This window comes from Rhinoraja longicauda, chromosome 5 (genome assembly GCF_053455715.1).
Source record: "Rhinoraja longicauda isolate Sanriku21f chromosome 5, sRhiLon1.1, whole genome shotgun sequence".
NCBI classification, from domain to species: Eukaryota; Metazoa; Chordata; class Chondrichthyes; order Rajiformes; family Arhynchobatidae; genus Rhinoraja; species Rhinoraja longicauda.
In genome coordinates this window covers 3,287,088-3,305,855 of record NC_135957.1, presented here as the reverse complement: position 1 = coordinate 3,305,855, position 18,768 = coordinate 3,287,088, and the positions used below count along the sequence as shown (strand labels likewise).

Below are 18,768 nucleotides of genomic sequence, written 5' to 3'. Positions count from 1 at the left end.
AATGTTGGCCTTCGTAACAAGAGGAGTTGAGTATAGGAGCAAAGAGGTCCTTCTACAGTTGTACCGGGCCCTGGTGAGACCGCACCTGGAGTACTGTGTGCAGTTTTGGTCTCCAAATTTGAGGAAGGATATTCTTGCTATGGAGGGCGTGCAGCGTAGGTTCACTAGATTAATTCCCGGAATGGCGGGACTGTCGTATGTTGAAAGGCTGGAGCGATTGGGCTTGTATACACTGGAATTTAGAAGGATGAGGGGGGATCTTATTGAAACATATAAGATAATTAGGGGATTGGACACATTAGAGGCAGATAACATGTTCCCAATGTTGGGGGAGTCCAGAACAAGGGGCCACAGTTTGAGAATAAGGGGTAGGCCATTTAGAACGGAGATGAGGAAGAACTTTTTCAGTCAGAGGGTGGTGAAGGTGTGGAATTCTCTGCCTCAGAAGGCAGTGGAGGCCAGTTCGTTGGATGCTTTCAAGAGAGAGCTGGATAGAGCTCTTAAGGATAGCGGAGTGAGGGGGTATGGGGAGAAGGCAGGAACGGGGTACTGATTGATAGTGATCAGCCATGATCGCATTGAATGGCGGTGCTGGCTCGAAGGGCTGAATGGCCTACTCCTGCACCTATTGTCTATTGTCTATTGTCATTCACACTATACATCATGTACACTATACATCATGTACACAATACATCATGTACATCATGCATCATGTACACTATACATCATGTACACTATACATCATGTACACTATACATCATACATCATGTACACTATACATCATGTACACTATACATCATGTACACTATACATCATGTACACTATACATCATGTACACTATACATCATGTACACTATACATCATGTACACTATACATCATGTACACTATACATCATGTACACTATACATCATGTACACTATACATCATACACACTATACATCATACACTATACGTAATACGTGGACACAAAATGCTAGAGTAACGCAGCGGGTCAGGCAGCATCTCGGGAGAGAAGGAATGAAGAAGGGTCTCGACCCGAAACGCCACCCATTCCTTCTCTCCCGAGATGCTGCCTGACCCGCTGAGTTACTCCAGCATTTTGTGTCTATCTTCAATTTGAACCTGGATCTGCAGTTATTTTCCTACATACGTTATATGTTATACATTATACACGGTGTTACATGGTATATGTTATATGCTGCACAATCATACACACTATATACATCACACACACACACACTATATACATCACACACACTATATACATCTCACACATTATATACATCACACACTATATACATCACACATACTGTATACATCACACTATATACATCACACACTATATACATCACACACACTGTATACATCGCACACACCATATACATCGCACACACTATATACATCACACACTATATACATCACACACTATATACATCACACACTATATACATCACACACTATATACATCACACACTATATACATCACACACAGTGTACACACCACACACACTGTACACATCATACACACTATATACATCACACACACCATATACATCACACACACTATACACATCACACACTATATACATCACACACAATATATACAACACACACACTATATACATCACACACTATATACATCACGCACTATATACATCACACACACCATATACATCACACACACTATATACATCACACACTATATACATCACGCACTATATACATCACACACACTATATTCATCACACACACTACACATTATAGTCCCGATGGTCCCTCTTTGTCCTGGCAGTGCCGCCAGGTCTCTCTCTGCTCTCTCCTCTCCCTAACCCTGTTCCTGTGCTGTTCTAATATTAGAAACATATAAAACAGGAGGAGGTCATTTGGCCCTTCGAGCCAGCACCGCCATTCATTGTGATCATGGCTGATCAACCACAATCAGTAACCCGTGCCTGCCTTCTCCCCATATCCCTTGATTCCACTAGCCCCTAGAGCTCTATCTAACTCTCTTTTAAATTCATCCAGTGAATTGACCTCCACTGCCCTCTGTGGCAGAGAATCCCACAAATTCACAACTCTCTGGGTGAAAACGTTTTTTCTCATCTCAGTTTTTAATGGCCTCTCCTTTATTCTTAGACTGTGGCCCCTGGTCCTGAACTCCCCCAACATCGGGAACATTAACCTGTACGACTTTGTGATGTGGGAGGAAACCGGAGCACCCGGATAAAACCCACACGGTCACAGGGAGAATGTACAAACTCCGTACAGACAGCACCCGTAGTCGGGATGGAACCCGGATCTCCGGCGCTGTGAGGCAGCAACTCTACCGCTGCGTCACCGTGACCGCCCATAAAGCCCTGAGTATGTTTATAATCCAGTGAGATTTCTCACCAGTCGCTGTTTGCCAACAGTTTCAGGGCCTCGGTCAGTCCTTGTTCCTGACGTGCGAACAAGCCCATCTCCAACGGTTCATCCTCGTCCGAGTCCTCCCCTCCTTCTCGAGAATCGAGGGGAAAGTCAGGCAAAGAGTGAGCTGGGGGAAAGCAGACAGGTTAAGGTGAGCAACGCTTGATCAGCTGAGAAGGTTGTTGGCTGCAACCTTCCCCCCCATTGACCAACTGTACACTGCAAGGGCCAGGAAGCGAGCGGGCAAGATCAACTCTGACCCCTCTCACCCTGGCCACAAACTCTTTGAAGCACTTCCCTCTGGAAGGCGACTCCGGACTGTCAAAGCAGCCACAGCCAGACATAAAAACAGCTTTTTTCCACGAGGAGTAGCTCTACTCAATAGCCAAACGTCTGTAGCCTCCTTGTGCTCTGGTTTATTTCATTCACATGTTTAAACTATAATGTTGTATCCTTAATGTTTTAATGTTTTAGGCTTTATTCTTAATTGTTTACTGTATGTCCGTGTTGTTACTTGTGAGCGGAGCACCAAGGCACATTCCTTGTATGTGTACATACTTGGCCAATAAAACTTATTCAATTTAATTCAATTTATACAATTCAATTCAATTCAATTCAATTCAACACCTTCAGGTCTATATTCAACTTTAGATAGTTCCTCCGTCCCTCTCTTCCCCTCCCCCTTCCCAGATCTCCCTCTATCTTCCTGTCTCCACCTATATCCTTCCTTTGTCCTGCCCCCCTGACATCAGTCTGAAGAAGGGTCTCGACCCGAAACATCACCCATTCCTTCTCTCATGAGATGCTGCCTGACCTGCTGAGTTACTCCAGCATTTTGTGAATAAATACCTTCGATTTGTACCAGCATCTGCAGTTATTTGCTTATACGTTCAGGTCTATTGTCACGTGTACCGAGGTACAGTGAAAAGCATTGTTCTTTTTTTTTTTTTGAAAAGCATATGTACAAATAGAAATAAGAAAAAAACACATTTGTTACAAAGTTCTTACATAGCTTCAATTTTTGAAGAGAGAAAGTAAAAATAAAAATAAAAAACTATAAACTTGGGGAGAGAGAATAAGAGGGTTAAAAAAAAGGATCTAACAATAAAAATTAAAGGGAGTAGATCCGGGAGACAATAACCACAGTTGTACATCCAACCCCTAACTCAAGTTTCAACTTTTAATTTAAATTTTTATTTTAGTCCTGTGCCAAACCCATTTACTTTTCTAAAAATTTAATAAATGGAGACCATATTTTTAAAAATAACTCAGGTTTGTCGATTAAGGCAAACCTTATTTTTTCCAAATGCAGGGTCTCTGTCATTTCCGTAGTCCACATTTTAATTGTGGGGGTTATTGGTTTTTTCCAAAATTTAAGTATTAATTTTTTCGCAGTTATTAGACTGTAATCAAGAAAATGTACCTGACTTACTGTAAAATTTGTAGTATGTTCTGATAATCCTAATATAATTAATTTTGGGTCATTGTTCTGTATGCTATCCAAACAGATCAGATGTGCTGTACATAAATACAATCAACTCAAACTCAAGTTTAGAGATTCAATATGGAAACAGGCTCTTCCACCCGTCGAGTCCAAGCCAGCCAATTAATTCACTAACTAACCCCTACACTAATTCTTTGTTATCCCAGTTTCGCATCCTACGCATGAGAAGCAATTCACAGAGGGACAATTAACCTACAAACCTGCACGTCTTTGGAGTGTGGGAGGAAACCGAAGATCTCGGAGAAACCCCACGCAGGTCACGGGGAGAATGTACAAACTCCGTACAGACGGCGCCCGTAGCCCGGATCAAACCTGGGTCTCCGGCGTTATGAGGTAGCAACTCTACCGCTGCGCCACCGTACAACTGACAGAGCAAAGGGGAAGATACAGAGTGCAGAATATAGTTCTCAGCATTGTAGCGCACCAGTTCCACAGACAAAGTCCAATGTCCACAATGGGGTGGAGGTTAATCGGACAGTACCCTAGCTTATGGAAGGGCCGTTCAGAAGCCTGATAATAGAGGGGAAGAAGCTGTTCCTGAGTCTGGTGGTGCGCGCTTTCAAGCTCCTGTACCTTCTGCAGGACGGGAGCGGGGAGAAGAAGGAATGACCTTCTTTGACAAGTCTTTGATTCTGTTGGCTGTTTCCGAGGCAGCGTGAAGTGCAGACGGAGTCAATGGTGGGGAGTCTGATGTGTGTAATGTTTGGCTACATCTACAACTCTCTACAATTTCTTGCAGTCCTGGATAGAGTCATAGAGTCATAGAGTGATACAGTGTGGAAACAGGCCCTTCATAGAGTCACAGAGTGACACAGTGTGGAAACAGGCCCTTCATAGAGTCACAGAGTGATACAGTGTGGAAACAGGCCCTTCATAGAGTCACAGAGTGATACAGTGTGGAAACAGGCCCTTCATAGAGTCACAGAGTGATACAGTGTGGAAACAGGCCCTTCATAGAGTCACAGAGTGATACAGTGTGGAAACAGGCACTTCAGCCCAACTTGTCCACACCGGCCAACAATGTCCCAGCTACACTAGTCCCACGCCTGCGCTTGGTCCATATCCCTCCAAACCTGTCCTATCCATGTACCTGTCCACCTGTTTCTTAAACGATGGATAGTCCCAGCCTCAACTACCTCCTCAGGCAGCTTGTTCCATACACCCACCACCCTCTGTGTGGAAACGTTACCCCTCAGATTCCTATTAAATCTTTTCCCCTTCGCCTTGAACCTATGTCCTCTGGTCCTCGATTCACCTACTCTGGGCAAAAGACTCTGTGCATCTACCCGATCTATTCTGCTCATGATTTTGTACACCTCTATAAGATCTCCCCTCATCCTCCTGCGCTCCATAGAATAGAGATCCAGCCTGCTCAACCTTTCCCTGTAGCTCACACCCTCCAATCCTGGCAACATCCTCGTAAATCTTTTCTGAACCCTTTCAAGCTTCAGAGCTGTTCCCAAACCAAGTCGAGACGCAAGGTGACAGTCAGCCCTTACACGGTGCATCTGACACATTCACAACTCTCTGACTGAAAAAGTTTTTCCTCATCTCCGTTCTAAACGGCCTACCCCTTATTCTTAAACTGTGGCCCCTTGTTCTGGACTCCCCCAACATTGGGAACATGTTTCCTGCCTCTAACGTGTCCAACCCCTTAATAATGTTTCGATAAGATCCTTTAGTCAGATTGAATGGTGGAGTGGACTCGATGGGCCGAATGGCCTAATTCCGCCCCTATGTCCAATGAAGATGAACGTTTCCTTACCAGAGACATTGCGAGTCAGGTTGCAGATCTGGGACATGTTGGGAATGCTGGGAAGCGAGGGCCGATTGATCCGTCTCCGCAGGGAAGTGGCGTGACTGGACACTGTGGAGCTGAGGCCCATCTCCTTCAACTCCCTGGTGCTCAGCGACTCCCGATCTGAACACACCAAACACTGGCCGTCATTTCAACAAGCTTGCGTCTCAACCCCCCCTCCCCCCCCCCCCCCCCCCCCCCCCACCGACATCCCCCTCTAAACCCCCCTTCATTTCCATCGAGCTTTCAACACAGTGAAACATCTCAAGACACTTCATGAAGATGTAAAGAAGCCCCAGCATAACAAAGAGGAAAAGGTGACCAGAGAGCAAAGAATCTGCAGATGCTCAGATACAAAGCCTGAATCAAGTTCATCAGGGATAGGAGCAGAATCAGCCCATTCGGCCCACCAAGTCTACTCCGCCATTCAATCATGGCTGATCTATCTCTCCCTCCCAACCCCATTCTTCTGCTTAGAAGGAAGGAACGGGGTACTGATTGAGAATGATCAGCCATGATCACATTGAATGGAGGTGCTGGCTCGAAGGGCCGAATGACCTACTCCTGCACCTATTGTCTGTAGTCAGAGGGTGGTGAATCTGTGGAATGCTTTGCCACAGAAGGCTGTGGAGGCCAAGTCAGTGGATATTTTGAAGGCAGAGATAGTCAGATTCTTGATCTGTGCGGGTGTCAGGGGTTATGGGGAGAAGGCAGGAGAATAGGGTTGGGCGGGAGAGATAGATCAGCCATGATTGAATGGCAGAGTAGACTTGATGGGCCGAATGGCCTAATTCTGCTCCTATCACTTAGAGTCATAGTCATAGAGTCACAGAGTGATACAGTGTGGAAACAGGCCCTTCATAGAGTCACAGAGTGATACAGTGTGGAAACAGGCCCTTCGGCCCAACTCGCCCAACAATGTCCCAGCTACACTAGTCCCACTTGCCTGCGTTTGGTCCACATCCCTCCAAACCTGTCCTATCCATGTACCTGTCCAACTGTTTCTTAAACGATGGATAGTCTCAGCCTCAACTACCTCCTCTGGCAGCTTGTTCCATACACCCACCACCCTCTGTGTGAAAAAGTTACCCCTCAGATTCCTATTAAATCTTTTCCCCTTCACCTTGAACCTATGTCCTCTGGTCCTCGATTACCCTACTCTGGGTAAAAGACTCTGTGCATCTACCCGATCTATTCCTCTCATGATTTTGTACACCTCTATAAGATCACCCCTCATCCTCCTGCGCTCCATGGAATAGAGACCCAGCCTGCTCAACCTCTCCCTGTGTGACCTTGAACGAAACTAAACCCAAGTGCTGCCCCTTCCTCTGTGTGTTTCCCCTTTGGTCGGTCGGTCGGTCGGTCGGTCGGCGAGCTGCGTGCAGTTACCGGGGGCCGAGGTGCGGTGGGGGTTGACCTCATGCAGTCGCTCCCTCAGCTGCTCCCTCAGCTCCCTCTCTTTCCGCCGCTCCACCTCCTCCCTGCGTTTCTGCCGCACTTTCTCCTGCGCCGATTTGGAGATGGTGACGTGGCCAAGGCGAGGGAACTCAGCCGGCTGCAAGGTTGTAGGCCGCAAACAAAACACAACGTCCACGTTCTCCATTAGCGACAGCAGGGCCAGAGAATTGCACATCTCTGCACTAAAACTCTCCTTTGTTTGTTTGTTTGTTTGTTCCTGAACTACAGCCAAAACGGTACACGATAGCGCGACAATTTTAGGCCCACCTTACTCACCGTCGTCCCTTTGGTGCTAATGGAAGAAGTTTCATTGAAATCGGTGTTATATTTTTAAAGTTATTCACATTTTAAAGTTTAAATCTATCTCCTCGGGAGGGAGGGGGGAGGGAAGGATAAGGGGGATGGAGTGGGAGGGGTGAGTGGGGGTGAGGGGGGAGGGGGAGGGGGGGAGTGGCGGGGAGGGCGAGGGGAGGGCGGGGGGGGCGAGGTGAGGGCGAGGGGAGGAGGGAGGGGGAGGGAATAGAGGAGGAGGAGGGAGGGGTGAGGGGGAGGGGAGTGGAGGGGGAGGGGGGAGAGAGGAGGAGGGAGGGGTGAGAGTGGAGGGGGAGGGGAGTGGAGGGGGAGGGGGGAGAGAGGAGGAGGGAGGGGTGAGAGTGGAGGGGGAGGGGAGTGGAGGGGGAGGGGGGAGGGGAGTGGAGGGGGAGGTGGGGAGTGTTGTGATATTGCTGGGACTACTTTGTGTATCCAAGAAGTACTTTGTATGGCTGTGTATATAAGTGATGGGTGTGATTAGGCGGTCACTCTGGATGCAGGTGGCCACGGAATAAACAGCCTGGAGTTGAGCTCCAGCAATGTAACCTTTTTACACAAGTGTACTTGCGGTCCTTCCAGAGTCACCAAAGGTACAACAGGTACCGGACCACGAAGTACAACATGGTGGCAGCGGCTTGGTGTTTCGCCTAGGGAGGGAATGAAGCATGCCCGAGCAGAAAAGGTTAAAAAGAAGGAAAATCTTTTTTTTAAAAAGAGCCCTGAAGGGAAACAAAACGAAAGAAAAGTTTCCAGCTCGGTCCGGGACGTTTGGAGTGCATCCCGACAGGGCCAGTGTGAGTTGGTATAGTTACCTGCTCAGTAGTCATTGGCGCCGAGTTGCCGACGTGACGCTGCAAGCTGCTGGGGGAGGTGCGTGTAGGCTCACGTCGCGCCCCAGCACCTGTGTAGGCCCGAGATTAGAAGCCTGCGACTGCTTCGCGGGGGAGAGACCGGGAGAGCCGACACCCACGGAGGTGTGCGGCGACCGGGAGAGCCCTGGAGGAGACCGATACCCACGGAGGTGTGCGGCGACCGGAGGGGGTCGGCGGCCGGAGGGACCGACCACCCGCGGAGGTGCGGCGGCCGGTAAGGCCGAGGCACTACATACTCACCCAGGCGCGTCGACCGTAGAGTCGGGACGGCCCTGGGCCCGAGGCAGCGGCAGCGCGTTGGAATTGCGCGGCAGCTGCCGGGAGCACCTGTGGGCGGAGCCGGGGAGCACCTGTGGGCGGGGCCAGCGGCAGCGCGTTCGAAAAGTTGAGCGACAGCTGCCGTGGAGCACCTGTGGGCGGGGCCAGAGCGCACTGCAGCGGAGGCGCGATCACACCGCGATTACAGCAGTGGGAGCCCAGCAGCGCCAGCCCAGCAGCGCCAGCCCAGCAGCGCCAGCCCAGCAGTGGGAGCCCAGCAGCGCCAGCCCAGCAGTGGGAGCCCAGCAGTGCCAGCCCAGCAGTGGGAGCCCAGCAGTGGGAGCCCAGCAGTGGGAGCCCAGCAGTGGGAACCCAGCAGTGCCAGCCCAGCAGTGGGAGCCCAGCAGTGGGAGCCCAGCAGCGCCAGCCCAGCAGTGGGAGCCCAGCAGCGCCAGCCCAGCAGTGGGAGCCCAGCAGCGCCAGCCCAGCAGTGGGAGCCCAGCAGCGCCAGCCCAGCAGTGGGAGCCCAGCAGTGCCAGCCCAGCAGTGGGAGCCCAGCAGCGCCAGCCCAGCAGTGGGAGCCCAGCAGTGCCAGCCCAGCAGTGGGAGCCCAGCAGCGCCAGCCCAGCAGTGGGAGCCCAGCAGTGCCAGCCCAGCAGTGGGAGCCCAGCAGTGCCAGCCCAGCAGTGGGAGCCCAGCAGTGGGAGCCCAGCAGCGCCAGCCCAGCAGTGGGAGCCCAGCAGTGCCAGCCCAGCAGTGGGAGCCCAGCAGTGGGAGCCCAGCAGTGCCAACCCAGCAGTGGGAGCCCAGCAGTGCCAGCCCAGCAGTGCCAGCCCAGCAGTGGGAGCCCAGCAGTGGGAGCCCAGCAGTGCCAACCCAGCAGTGGGAGCCCAGCAGTGCCAACCCAGCAGTGGGAGCCCAGCAGTGCCAGCCCAGCAGTGGGAGCCCAGCAGTGGGAACCCAGCAGTGGGAGCCCAGCAGTGCCAGCCCAGCAGTGGGAACCCAGCAGTGCCAGCCCAGCAGTGGGAGCCCAGCAGTGGGAACCCAGCAGTGGGAGCCCAGCAGTGCCAGCCCAGCAGTGGGAACCCAGCAGTGCCAGCCCAGCAGTGGGAGCCCAGCAGTGCCAGCCCAGCAGTGGGAACCCAGCAGTGCCAGCCCAGCAGTGGGAGCCCAGCAGTGGGAGCCCAGCAGTGGGAGCCCAGCAGTGGGAGCCCAGCAGTGGGAGCCCAGCAGTGCCAACCCAGCAGTGGGAGCCCAGCAGTGGGAGCCCAGCAGGGCCAGCCCAGCAGTGGGAGCCCAGCAGTGGGAACCCAGCAGTGGGAGCCCAGCAGTGCCAACCCAGCAGTGGGAGCCCAGCAGTGCCAGCCCAGCAGTGGGAGCCCAGCAGTGGGAGGCAAATCATGGTGGTGGAGCATCTAGAGCCTACACTACGTTTGATCTACACAGCACGTCTTCTTGAGGGGAAGATATGGAACAAAATGAATATTTTGTGTTTAATGACCTGAGTAGTGATCTGTGTACTGCAGATGTACAGGGCCCTAGTGAGACCGCACCAAATTTGAGGAAGGATATTCTTGCTATTGAGGGCGTGTAGCGTAGGTTTACTAGGTTAATTCCCGGAATGGCGGGACTGTCGTATGTTGAAAGACTGGAGCGACTAGGCATGTATACACTGGAATTTAGAAGGATGAGAGGGGATCTTATCGAAACGTATAAGATTATTAAGGGGTTGGACACGTTAGAGGCAGGAAACATGTTCCCAATGTTGGGGGAGTCCAGAACCAGGGGCCACAGTTTAAGAATAAAGGGTAGGCCATTTAGAACAGAGATGAGGAAAAACTTTTTCAGTCAGATAGTTGTGAATCTGTGGAATTCTCTGCCTCAGAAGGCAGTGGAGGCCAATTCTCTGAATGCATTCAAGAGAGAGCTAGATAGAGCTCTTAAGGATAGCGGAGTCAGGGGTATGGGGAGAAGGCAGGAACGGGGTACTGATTGAGAATGATCAGCCATGATCACATTGAATGGCAGTGCTGGCTCGAAGGGCCGAATGGCCTCCTCCTGCACCTATTGTCTATTGCCTATTAATCGGTCCTCTGTATAATTGGGAGTGGATGAGAAAGTGGGATAACATGGAACCAGTGTGAACGGGTGACCGATGGTCGGCGTGGACTCGGTGGGCCGAAGGGCCTGTTTTCATGCTATATCTCTGAACAACACCACACACCAACACAATAAACTAAAGAAAAGTCAACTAAACTAAACTAAAATAAGCTTTGTTTCCATTCACCGACCTGCGAAGTTGCTGGAGTTGAATCGTTCCCCTCTGTTCTTGGATCCATTTGGTCGACTTCGTCTCTCTGCTCCCTGCTTTCCAAAGTGTGTTTCCCCGATCTAAACTGCGCTGCCTAAAGACAGGAACAATAGCGGCTTTCAAACTGATCAATAGGTTTAGGTTTATTATTGTCACGTTTTACTGTGGTACATTGAAAAGCTGTGTGCTATCCCGTCAGGTACATTATCATATCATATCATATCATATATATACAGCCGGAAACAGGCCCTTTCGGCCCTCCAAGTCCGTGCCGCCCAGCGATCCTCGCACACTAACACTATCCTACACACACTAGGGACAATTTTTACATTTACCCAGCCAATTAACCTACATACCTGTACGTCTTTTGGAGTGAGGGAGGAAACCGAAGATCTCGGAGAAAACCCACGCAGGTCACGGGGAGAACGTACAAACTCCTTACAGTGCAGCGCCCGTAGTCAGGATCGAACCTGAGTCTCCGGCGCTGCATTCGCTGTAAAGCAGCAACTCTACTGCTGCGCTACCGTGCCGCCCATCATACACCCATCAGCCAAAACATTCTGACAAGCAAAGTGAATAACATTGATGATCTTGTTACAATGGCACCTGTCAAGGGGTGGTATATATTAGGCAGCAAGTGAACAGTCAGTTCTTGAAGTTGATGTGTTGGATGCAGGAGAAATGGGCAGGAGTAAAGACCTGAGTGACTTTGACAAGGGCCAAATTATTCTGGCCAGACGACTGGGTCAGAGCATCTGTGAAACGGCAAGGCTTGTGGGGTGCTCCCGGTCAGCAGTGGTGAGTACCTACCGACAGTGGTCCGAAGAGGGACAAACCACAAACCGGCGACAGACAGGGTGTTGGGCGCCCAAGGCTCATCGATGCGCGAGGGCAACGAAGGCTATCCCGTCTGGTCCGAACCGACAGAAGGTCGACTGTTGCACAAGTCACAGAAAATGTTAATGGTGGTCACTGGAGGAATGTGTCACAATACACAGTGCATCGCACCCTGCTGCGTATGGGGCTGCACACGGAGGACCAACAGCATATTAGGCAGGTGGGCATAATGTTTTGGCTCATCAGGTCATAATGTTTTGGCTGATCGGTATATGAATACGATCAAGTCAAATTCAAGTGCAATAGGTGGAGCAAAGGGGAAGCTACAGAGTGCAGAATAGAGTTCTCAGCATTGTAGCGCACCAGTTCCAGAGACAAAGTCCAATGTCCGCAATGGGGTAGAGGTGAATCGGACAGTACCCTAGCTTACGGAAGGGCCGTTCAGAAGCCTGATCACAGAGTTCCTGAGTCTGGTGGTGCATGCTTTCAAGCTTCTTAATAAGTGGCGGCGCCTAACGGCAGCGGCTTGCTAGCAGTCTGTTCGTCTTTTTTCCTTTTTTTTTTTTGTTGTGTGTCGGTGTTGGGATGGTTTTTATATATTTTTTTGGTTGTGTATGTGTGGGAGGGGGTGGTGGTGTGGGTGGGTGGTGGGTGGGGGGGGTGGGGGAAACTTTTCTCTTCCTCACGGCGCGGGGTGCGGCTCGGCTGCGACGCCTAACATCGCCCGGTGTGGCTTGGCCGCGGGACTTTACATCGCCCGGTGCAACTCGGCTGCGGGACTTAACATCGCCCGGTGCGGCTTGGCCGCGGGACTTAACAGTGCCCGGTGCAGCTCGGTCGCGGGACTTAACATCGCCCGGTGCGGCTCGGCCGCGGGACTTTACATCGCTGGTGCGGCTCGGCTGCGGGACTTTACATCGCCCGGTGCGGCTCGACCGCGGGACTTTTCATCGCTGGTGCGGCTCGGCCGCGGGGCTTTACATCGCTGGTGCGGCTCGACCACGGGACTTTACATCGCCCGGTGCGGCTCGGCCACGGGACTTAGCTGCGCAAGGCTTGGTCGCGGGCCTTTCATCGCCCGGTTCGGCCGCGGGACGTTTCAGCGCCCGGTGCGGGGACTGTGCGGGTCGGTCGGGGACGAGCTGTCTGTCCGTGGGCGTGGGGAAGAGAGTGGAAGTTTTGTTGCCTCCATCACAGTGAGGGGGTGTTTGGAGTCACTGTGATGGACGTTTGTGTTGGGGTCATGTGTCTTGTGTTCTTTTTTTCTATGACTGCTATGTAGTTTCGTTCGGTACTTCGGTACCGAACGACAAATAAAGCTCTGTTATACCTGTTAAGCAGAATTTTTTTTCCACAGCCTTTCAAAGGCTCAGCAAATTGTAATTAATTTCTAAAACCTGGCGTAATGGGCTAAATAGAACATAGTGAGGACAGCACAGGGACGGGCCCTTCAGCCCACAATGTCCGTGCCGAACACCATGCCAAGTCCAACTCTTATCTTCCTGCACGTGATCCATATCCCTCCATTCCCCGCATATCCATCTGCCTACTCAAATGTCACTTGCCAACTATCTCACTCCCAAATAAGGGACAAGGTGACGTCACTGCCCCACGCTCCACTAGACCTCACCCAGCCAGCGGCCACGTGCTCCCGCTCCACTAATGGCGGCTGCCCGGGCCGGGAGGTGGGTTGCTATGCAACCTCTGTTCGGCGGACACACTCGGCCCCGCTCCCCGAACACACTCCGTTAGCCGACACTGTCCATGCCTACAGCGGCCCCCGGTCCTACAGTGTCCGGGCCTACAGCAGCCCCCGGGCCTACAGGCCAGCAGCATAATCAAGGACCAGTCTCCCATCAGGTAAGAGGTACAGAAGTGTGAAAACGCACACCTCCAGATTCAGGGACAGTTTCTTCCCAGCTGTTATCAGGCAACTGAACCATCCCACCACAACCAGAGTAGTCCTGAACTACTATCTACCTCTTTGGTGACCCTCGGACTATCCTTGATCGGACTTTGCTGGCTTTACCTTGCACTAAACATTATTCCCTTATCATGTATCTATACACTGTAAACGGCTCGATTGTAATCATGTATTGTCTTTCTACTGACTGGTGAGCACGCAACAAAAGCTTTTCACTGCACCTTGGTACACGTGACAATAAACCAAACTGAACTACATTTTTAATGTTGTTATAGTTCCTGCCTCAACCAGTTCCTCTGGTGGCTCATTCCATGTACCCACCATCCGATGTGTTGTGTTAAAAAGTTGCCTCTCAGTAAACCTACAGCCTCAAGTCCTTGATTCCTCAACTTTGAGAGTCTGTTGACTGGACAGCACGCAACAAAAGCTTTTCACTGAAACCTTGGTACAGGTGACAATAAACTAAACTTACAGCTAGGCCTGGCAGACTGTGGTGCATCGCCTCACCTCCGGCAACAGGCCCGGCTCACCCGCCGTGCAACCGGGAAACCCATCCCCATGAGGCAATCCGCCAGGCCCTGCCCTCCCCTGCCCTGCTCACCCTCAAGGGCCGGAGAGGAGGGTGAAGAGATTCAAGATGGCGGCGGTCCACAAGGAACAAGACCGGCTGTGGGAGGGAGTGTAGTGCACCTCGATGGAGGAACAGGCCAAGCGTGTGGACCCGGCTAGGCTTAGCCAGGCCGCCATGACAACGGCCCTTCACGGTCAGGTCACGATCCCTGCCCTTACAACATATTGTCACATGTACTGAGGTACAGTGAAATTATTTTTTGTATACAATTCTGTGAAAGTATTACTATACATAAGCAGGTATTTATTCACAAAATGCTGGAGTAACTCAGCGGGTCAGGCAGCATCTCAGGAGAGAAGGAATGGGTGACGTTTCGGGTCGAGACCCTTCTTTAGTCCGATGTCAGGGGGGCGGGACAAAGGAAGGATATAGGTGGAGACAGGAAGATAGAGGGAGAACTGGGAAGGGGAGGGGAAGAGAGGGACAGAGGAACTATCTGAAGTTGGAGAAGTCAATGTTCATACCGCTGGGCTGAAGAAGGGTCTCGACCCGAAACGTCACCCATTCCTTCTCTCCTGAGATGCTGCCTGACCCGATGAGTTACTCCAGCATTTTGTGAATAAATACCTTCGATTTGCACCAGCATCTGCAGTTATTTTCTTATGAAGCCAATTAACCGACAAATCCGCATGTCTTTGGAGTGCTGGAGGAAACCGGAGCACCCGGAGAAAACCCACGCAGGTCACGGGGAGAACGCGCAAACTCCGTACAGACAGCACCCGTAGTCAGGATGGAACCCGGGTCTCTGGCGCCGTGAGACAGCAACTCTACCGCTGCGCCCCTCAGCGACCTGCTACTGTGCAGAAGGGCATGAACGTGATCTAAAGTTCCTTGTGATGACTCACCTTCTCTTCGGCCTCCATTCCATCCCCATCGCCAGCCTCCGATCCCTGCTCCCCGCTCAGCCTGAACGAGATGACCATGGTCTGGCTTGCCGGCGAACGTTTACCTCTGACCTTCTCAGCCAACGATGGTGCACTCTGGGTCAGACTATGTTCTGCTGGTGTAACCCCAGAGATGATCATGTACGGTACAATCAATCATTAGAGTGGTAAAGGAAGCATACGGCATGCCAGCCTTCATTTGTCAGCGCATTGAGTATAAGAGTCACAAAGTCATGATGCGGTTTCATAGACATAGAAAATAGGTGCAGGAGGAGGCCATTCGGCCTTTTGGCCCTTTGAGCCAGCACCGCCATAACCTGGCCCCATCCTACCTGACCGACCTCCTCCACAGGCACACTCCCACCTGCACCCTCCGCTCTGCTGCTGCCAATCTCCTATCCCCCCACATCCGGACCAAACTCAGATCCTGGGGGGACAGGGCTTTCTCCATCGCTGCTCCCACCCTATGGAACTCACTACCCCAAACCGTCAGAGACTCCTCCACACTCACCACATTCAAAACATCACTGAAGTCTTACCTGTTCAGTACTGCCTTCAACCACTGAAGGTCACCTCACCTTCTGTCTCCTTTCTCTGTTCGTTTACTTATTTACTTATTTATCTATTTATTCACTTCCCTATGTTCTCTAAATCCCTGTAAAGCGTCTTTGAGTATATGAAAAGCGCTGTACAAATGTAATGCATTATTATTGTGATCATGGCTGATCATCCACAATCAGTAACCCGTGCCTGCCTTCTCCCCATATCCCTTGATTCCGCTAGCCCCTAGAGCTCTATCTAACTCCCTTTTAAATACATCCAGTGAATCGGCCTCCACTGCCCTCTGTGGCAGAGAATTCCACACATTCACAACTCTCTGGGTGAAAAAGTTTCTTCTCGCCTCAGTTTTAAATGGCCTCCCCTTTATTCTTAGACTGTGTGGCCCCTGGTTCTGGACTCACCCAACATTGGGAACATGTTTCCTGCATCAAGGTTGTCCAGTCTCTTTATAATTTTATACATCTCTATAAGATCCCCTCCCATCCTTCTAAACTCCAGTGAATACAAGCCCAGTCTTTCCAGTCCTTTTATAATTTTATACGTCTCTATAAGATCCCCTCCCATCCAATACTCCAGTGAGTACAAGCCGATTTCAGTGAATACAGGTTTCATAGGACTTTGGTTTGACCGCTAGAACATAAAAACAGGGATTCCTCTTCCATTATAGATGAGGCTCTCACTAGGGTCTCTTCCACATCCCACAGCTCCGCTCTTGCTCCCCCTCCCCCCACCCGTAACAAGGACAGAATCCCCCTCGTTCTCACCTTCCACCCCACCAGCCAGCGGATCCAACAAATCATCCGCCAACATTTCCGTCACCTACAACGGGACCCCACCACTGGCCACATCTTCCCATTCCCTCCCCTCTCTGCGTTCCGCAGAGACCGTTCCCTCCGTAACTCTCTGGTCCACTCGTCCCTTCCTACCCAAACCACCCCATCCCTGGGCACTTTCCCCTGCAACCGCACGAGATGCAACACCTGTCCCTTTACCTCCCCCCTCAACTCCATCCAAGGACCCAAACAGTCTTTCCAGGTAAGACAGAGGTTCACCTGCACCTCCTCCAACCTCATCTATTGCATCCGCTGCTCTAGATGTCAACTTCTCTACATCGGCGAAACCAAACGCAGGCTCGGCGATCGCTTCGCTCAACACCTGCGCTCGGTCCGCATTAACCAACCTGATCTCCCGGTGGCTGAGCACTTCAACTCCCCCTCCCACTCCGTCTGACCTTTCTGTCATGGGCCTCCTCCAGTGCCATAGTGAGGCCCACCGGAAATTGGAGGAACAGCACCTCATATTTCGCCTGGGCAGCTTGCAGCCCAGCGGTATGAACATTGACTTCTCCAACTTTAGATAGTTCCTCTGTCCCTCTCTTCCCCTCCCCCTTCCCAGATCTCCCTCTATCTTCCTGTCTCCACCTATATCCTTCCTTTGTCCCGCCCCCCTGACATCAGTCTGAAGAAGGGTCTCGACCCGAAACGTCACCCATTCCTTCTCTCCTGAGATGCTGCCTGACCTGCTGAGTTACTCCAGCATTTTGTGAAATAAATACCTTCGATTTGTACCAGCATCTGCAGTTATTTTCTTATAAAAACAGGGATGTAATGCTGAGGCTTTATTAGGTGGTCAGGCCACTTTGGAGTACTGTGAGCAAATGTGGGCCCCACATCTGAGGATGTGCTGGCTCTGGAGAGGTTTTTACGAGAACGATCCCAGTATTGAGTGGGTTAATATATGATGAGCGTTTGTCGGCACTGGGCCTGTACTCGCTGGAGTTTAGAAGGATGTGGGGGGGGACCTCATTGAAACTTAAGGGCCTGTCCCAGTTACTACTGCCGGCGACTGTCAAAGTCGTAGCAGATCGCCGAAATGTTCTTTTACCCTACTACAGTGACCACGACAGTGACCGCGACAGTGACCACGACAGTGACCACGACAGTGACCACGACAGTGACCACGACAGTGACCACGACAGTGACCGCGACAGTGACCACGACAGTGACCGTGACAGTGACCACGACAATGACCACAATGACCACGACAGTGACCGTGACAGTGACCGTGACAGTGACCGTGACAGTGACCATGACAGTGACCACGACAATGACCACGACAATTACCACGACAATGACCATGACAGTGACCGCGACAGTGACCACGACAATGACCACGACAATGACCACGACAGTGACCGCAACAGTGACCGCGACAGTGACCACGACAATGATCATAGAAACATAGAAAACAGGTGCAGGAGGAGGCCATTCGGCCCTTCGATCCAGCACCGCCATTCATTGTGATCATGGCTGATCATCCACAATCAGTAACCCGTGCCTGCCTTCTCCCCGTATCCCTTGATTCCGCTAGCCCCTAAGAGCTCTTTTTGTGTCTGTCTTCAGGTGTTTCACCTCCCACGCCCTCAAGGTCGGCTGTGGGAGGCACCCCCAGGGAACAAAGATGGACGGGCAAGAAGAGGAACGTCAGTACACTGGATGATCCAGAGTTTTGCCCAAATCGGGCACCGCTCCAGTAGCTGGAGGGACGGGCACTAACTGGTGCAAAGAAACTGATAATAACCATTGTTATTGGACAGCATTAGAGATAGCTTGGAGGTCATTGAGTCATAGAGTCATTGTGTCATAGTGTGATACAGTGTGGAAACAGGCCCTTCGGCCCAACTCGCCCACACCGGCCAACAATGTCCCAGCTACCCTAGTCCCACTTGCCTGCACTAGGTCCACATCCCTCCAAACCTGTCCTATCCATGTACCTGTCCAACTGTTTCTTAAACGATGGGATAGTCCCAGCCTCAACTACCTCCACTGGCAGCTTGTTCCATACACCCACCACCTTCTGTGTGAAAAAGTTACCCCTCAGATTCCTACTAAATCGTTTCCCCCTCACCTTGAACCTATGTCCTCTGGTCCTCGATTCCCCTACTCTGGGCAAGAGACTCTGTGCATCTACCCGATCTATTCCTCTCATAATTTTATACACCTCTATAAGAT

General features: G+C 51.4%; 1 protein-coding gene across 1 annotated transcript in view; it reads right to left on the bottom strand.

Annotated features, from left to right (window-relative positions):
* LOC144593826 (TOG array regulator of axonemal microtubules protein 2-like) overlaps positions 1-18,768 on the bottom strand; it is a 57,736-nt gene that overhangs the window by 31,352 nt on the left and 7,616 nt on the right. Inside the window, exons 5-9 of the mRNA XM_078399943.1 lie at positions 15,158-15,312; positions 10,901-11,014; positions 7,099-7,264; positions 5,677-5,832; positions 2,393-2,534 (exon numbers count right to left, since the gene is read on the bottom strand). Of these exons, the coding sequence (XP_078256069.1) occupies positions 2,393-2,534; positions 5,677-5,832; positions 7,099-7,264; positions 10,901-11,014; positions 15,158-15,312 (733 nt within the window). The remainder of the gene's footprint in view (positions 1-2,392; positions 2,535-5,676; positions 5,833-7,098; positions 7,265-10,900; positions 11,015-15,157; positions 15,313-18,768) is intronic.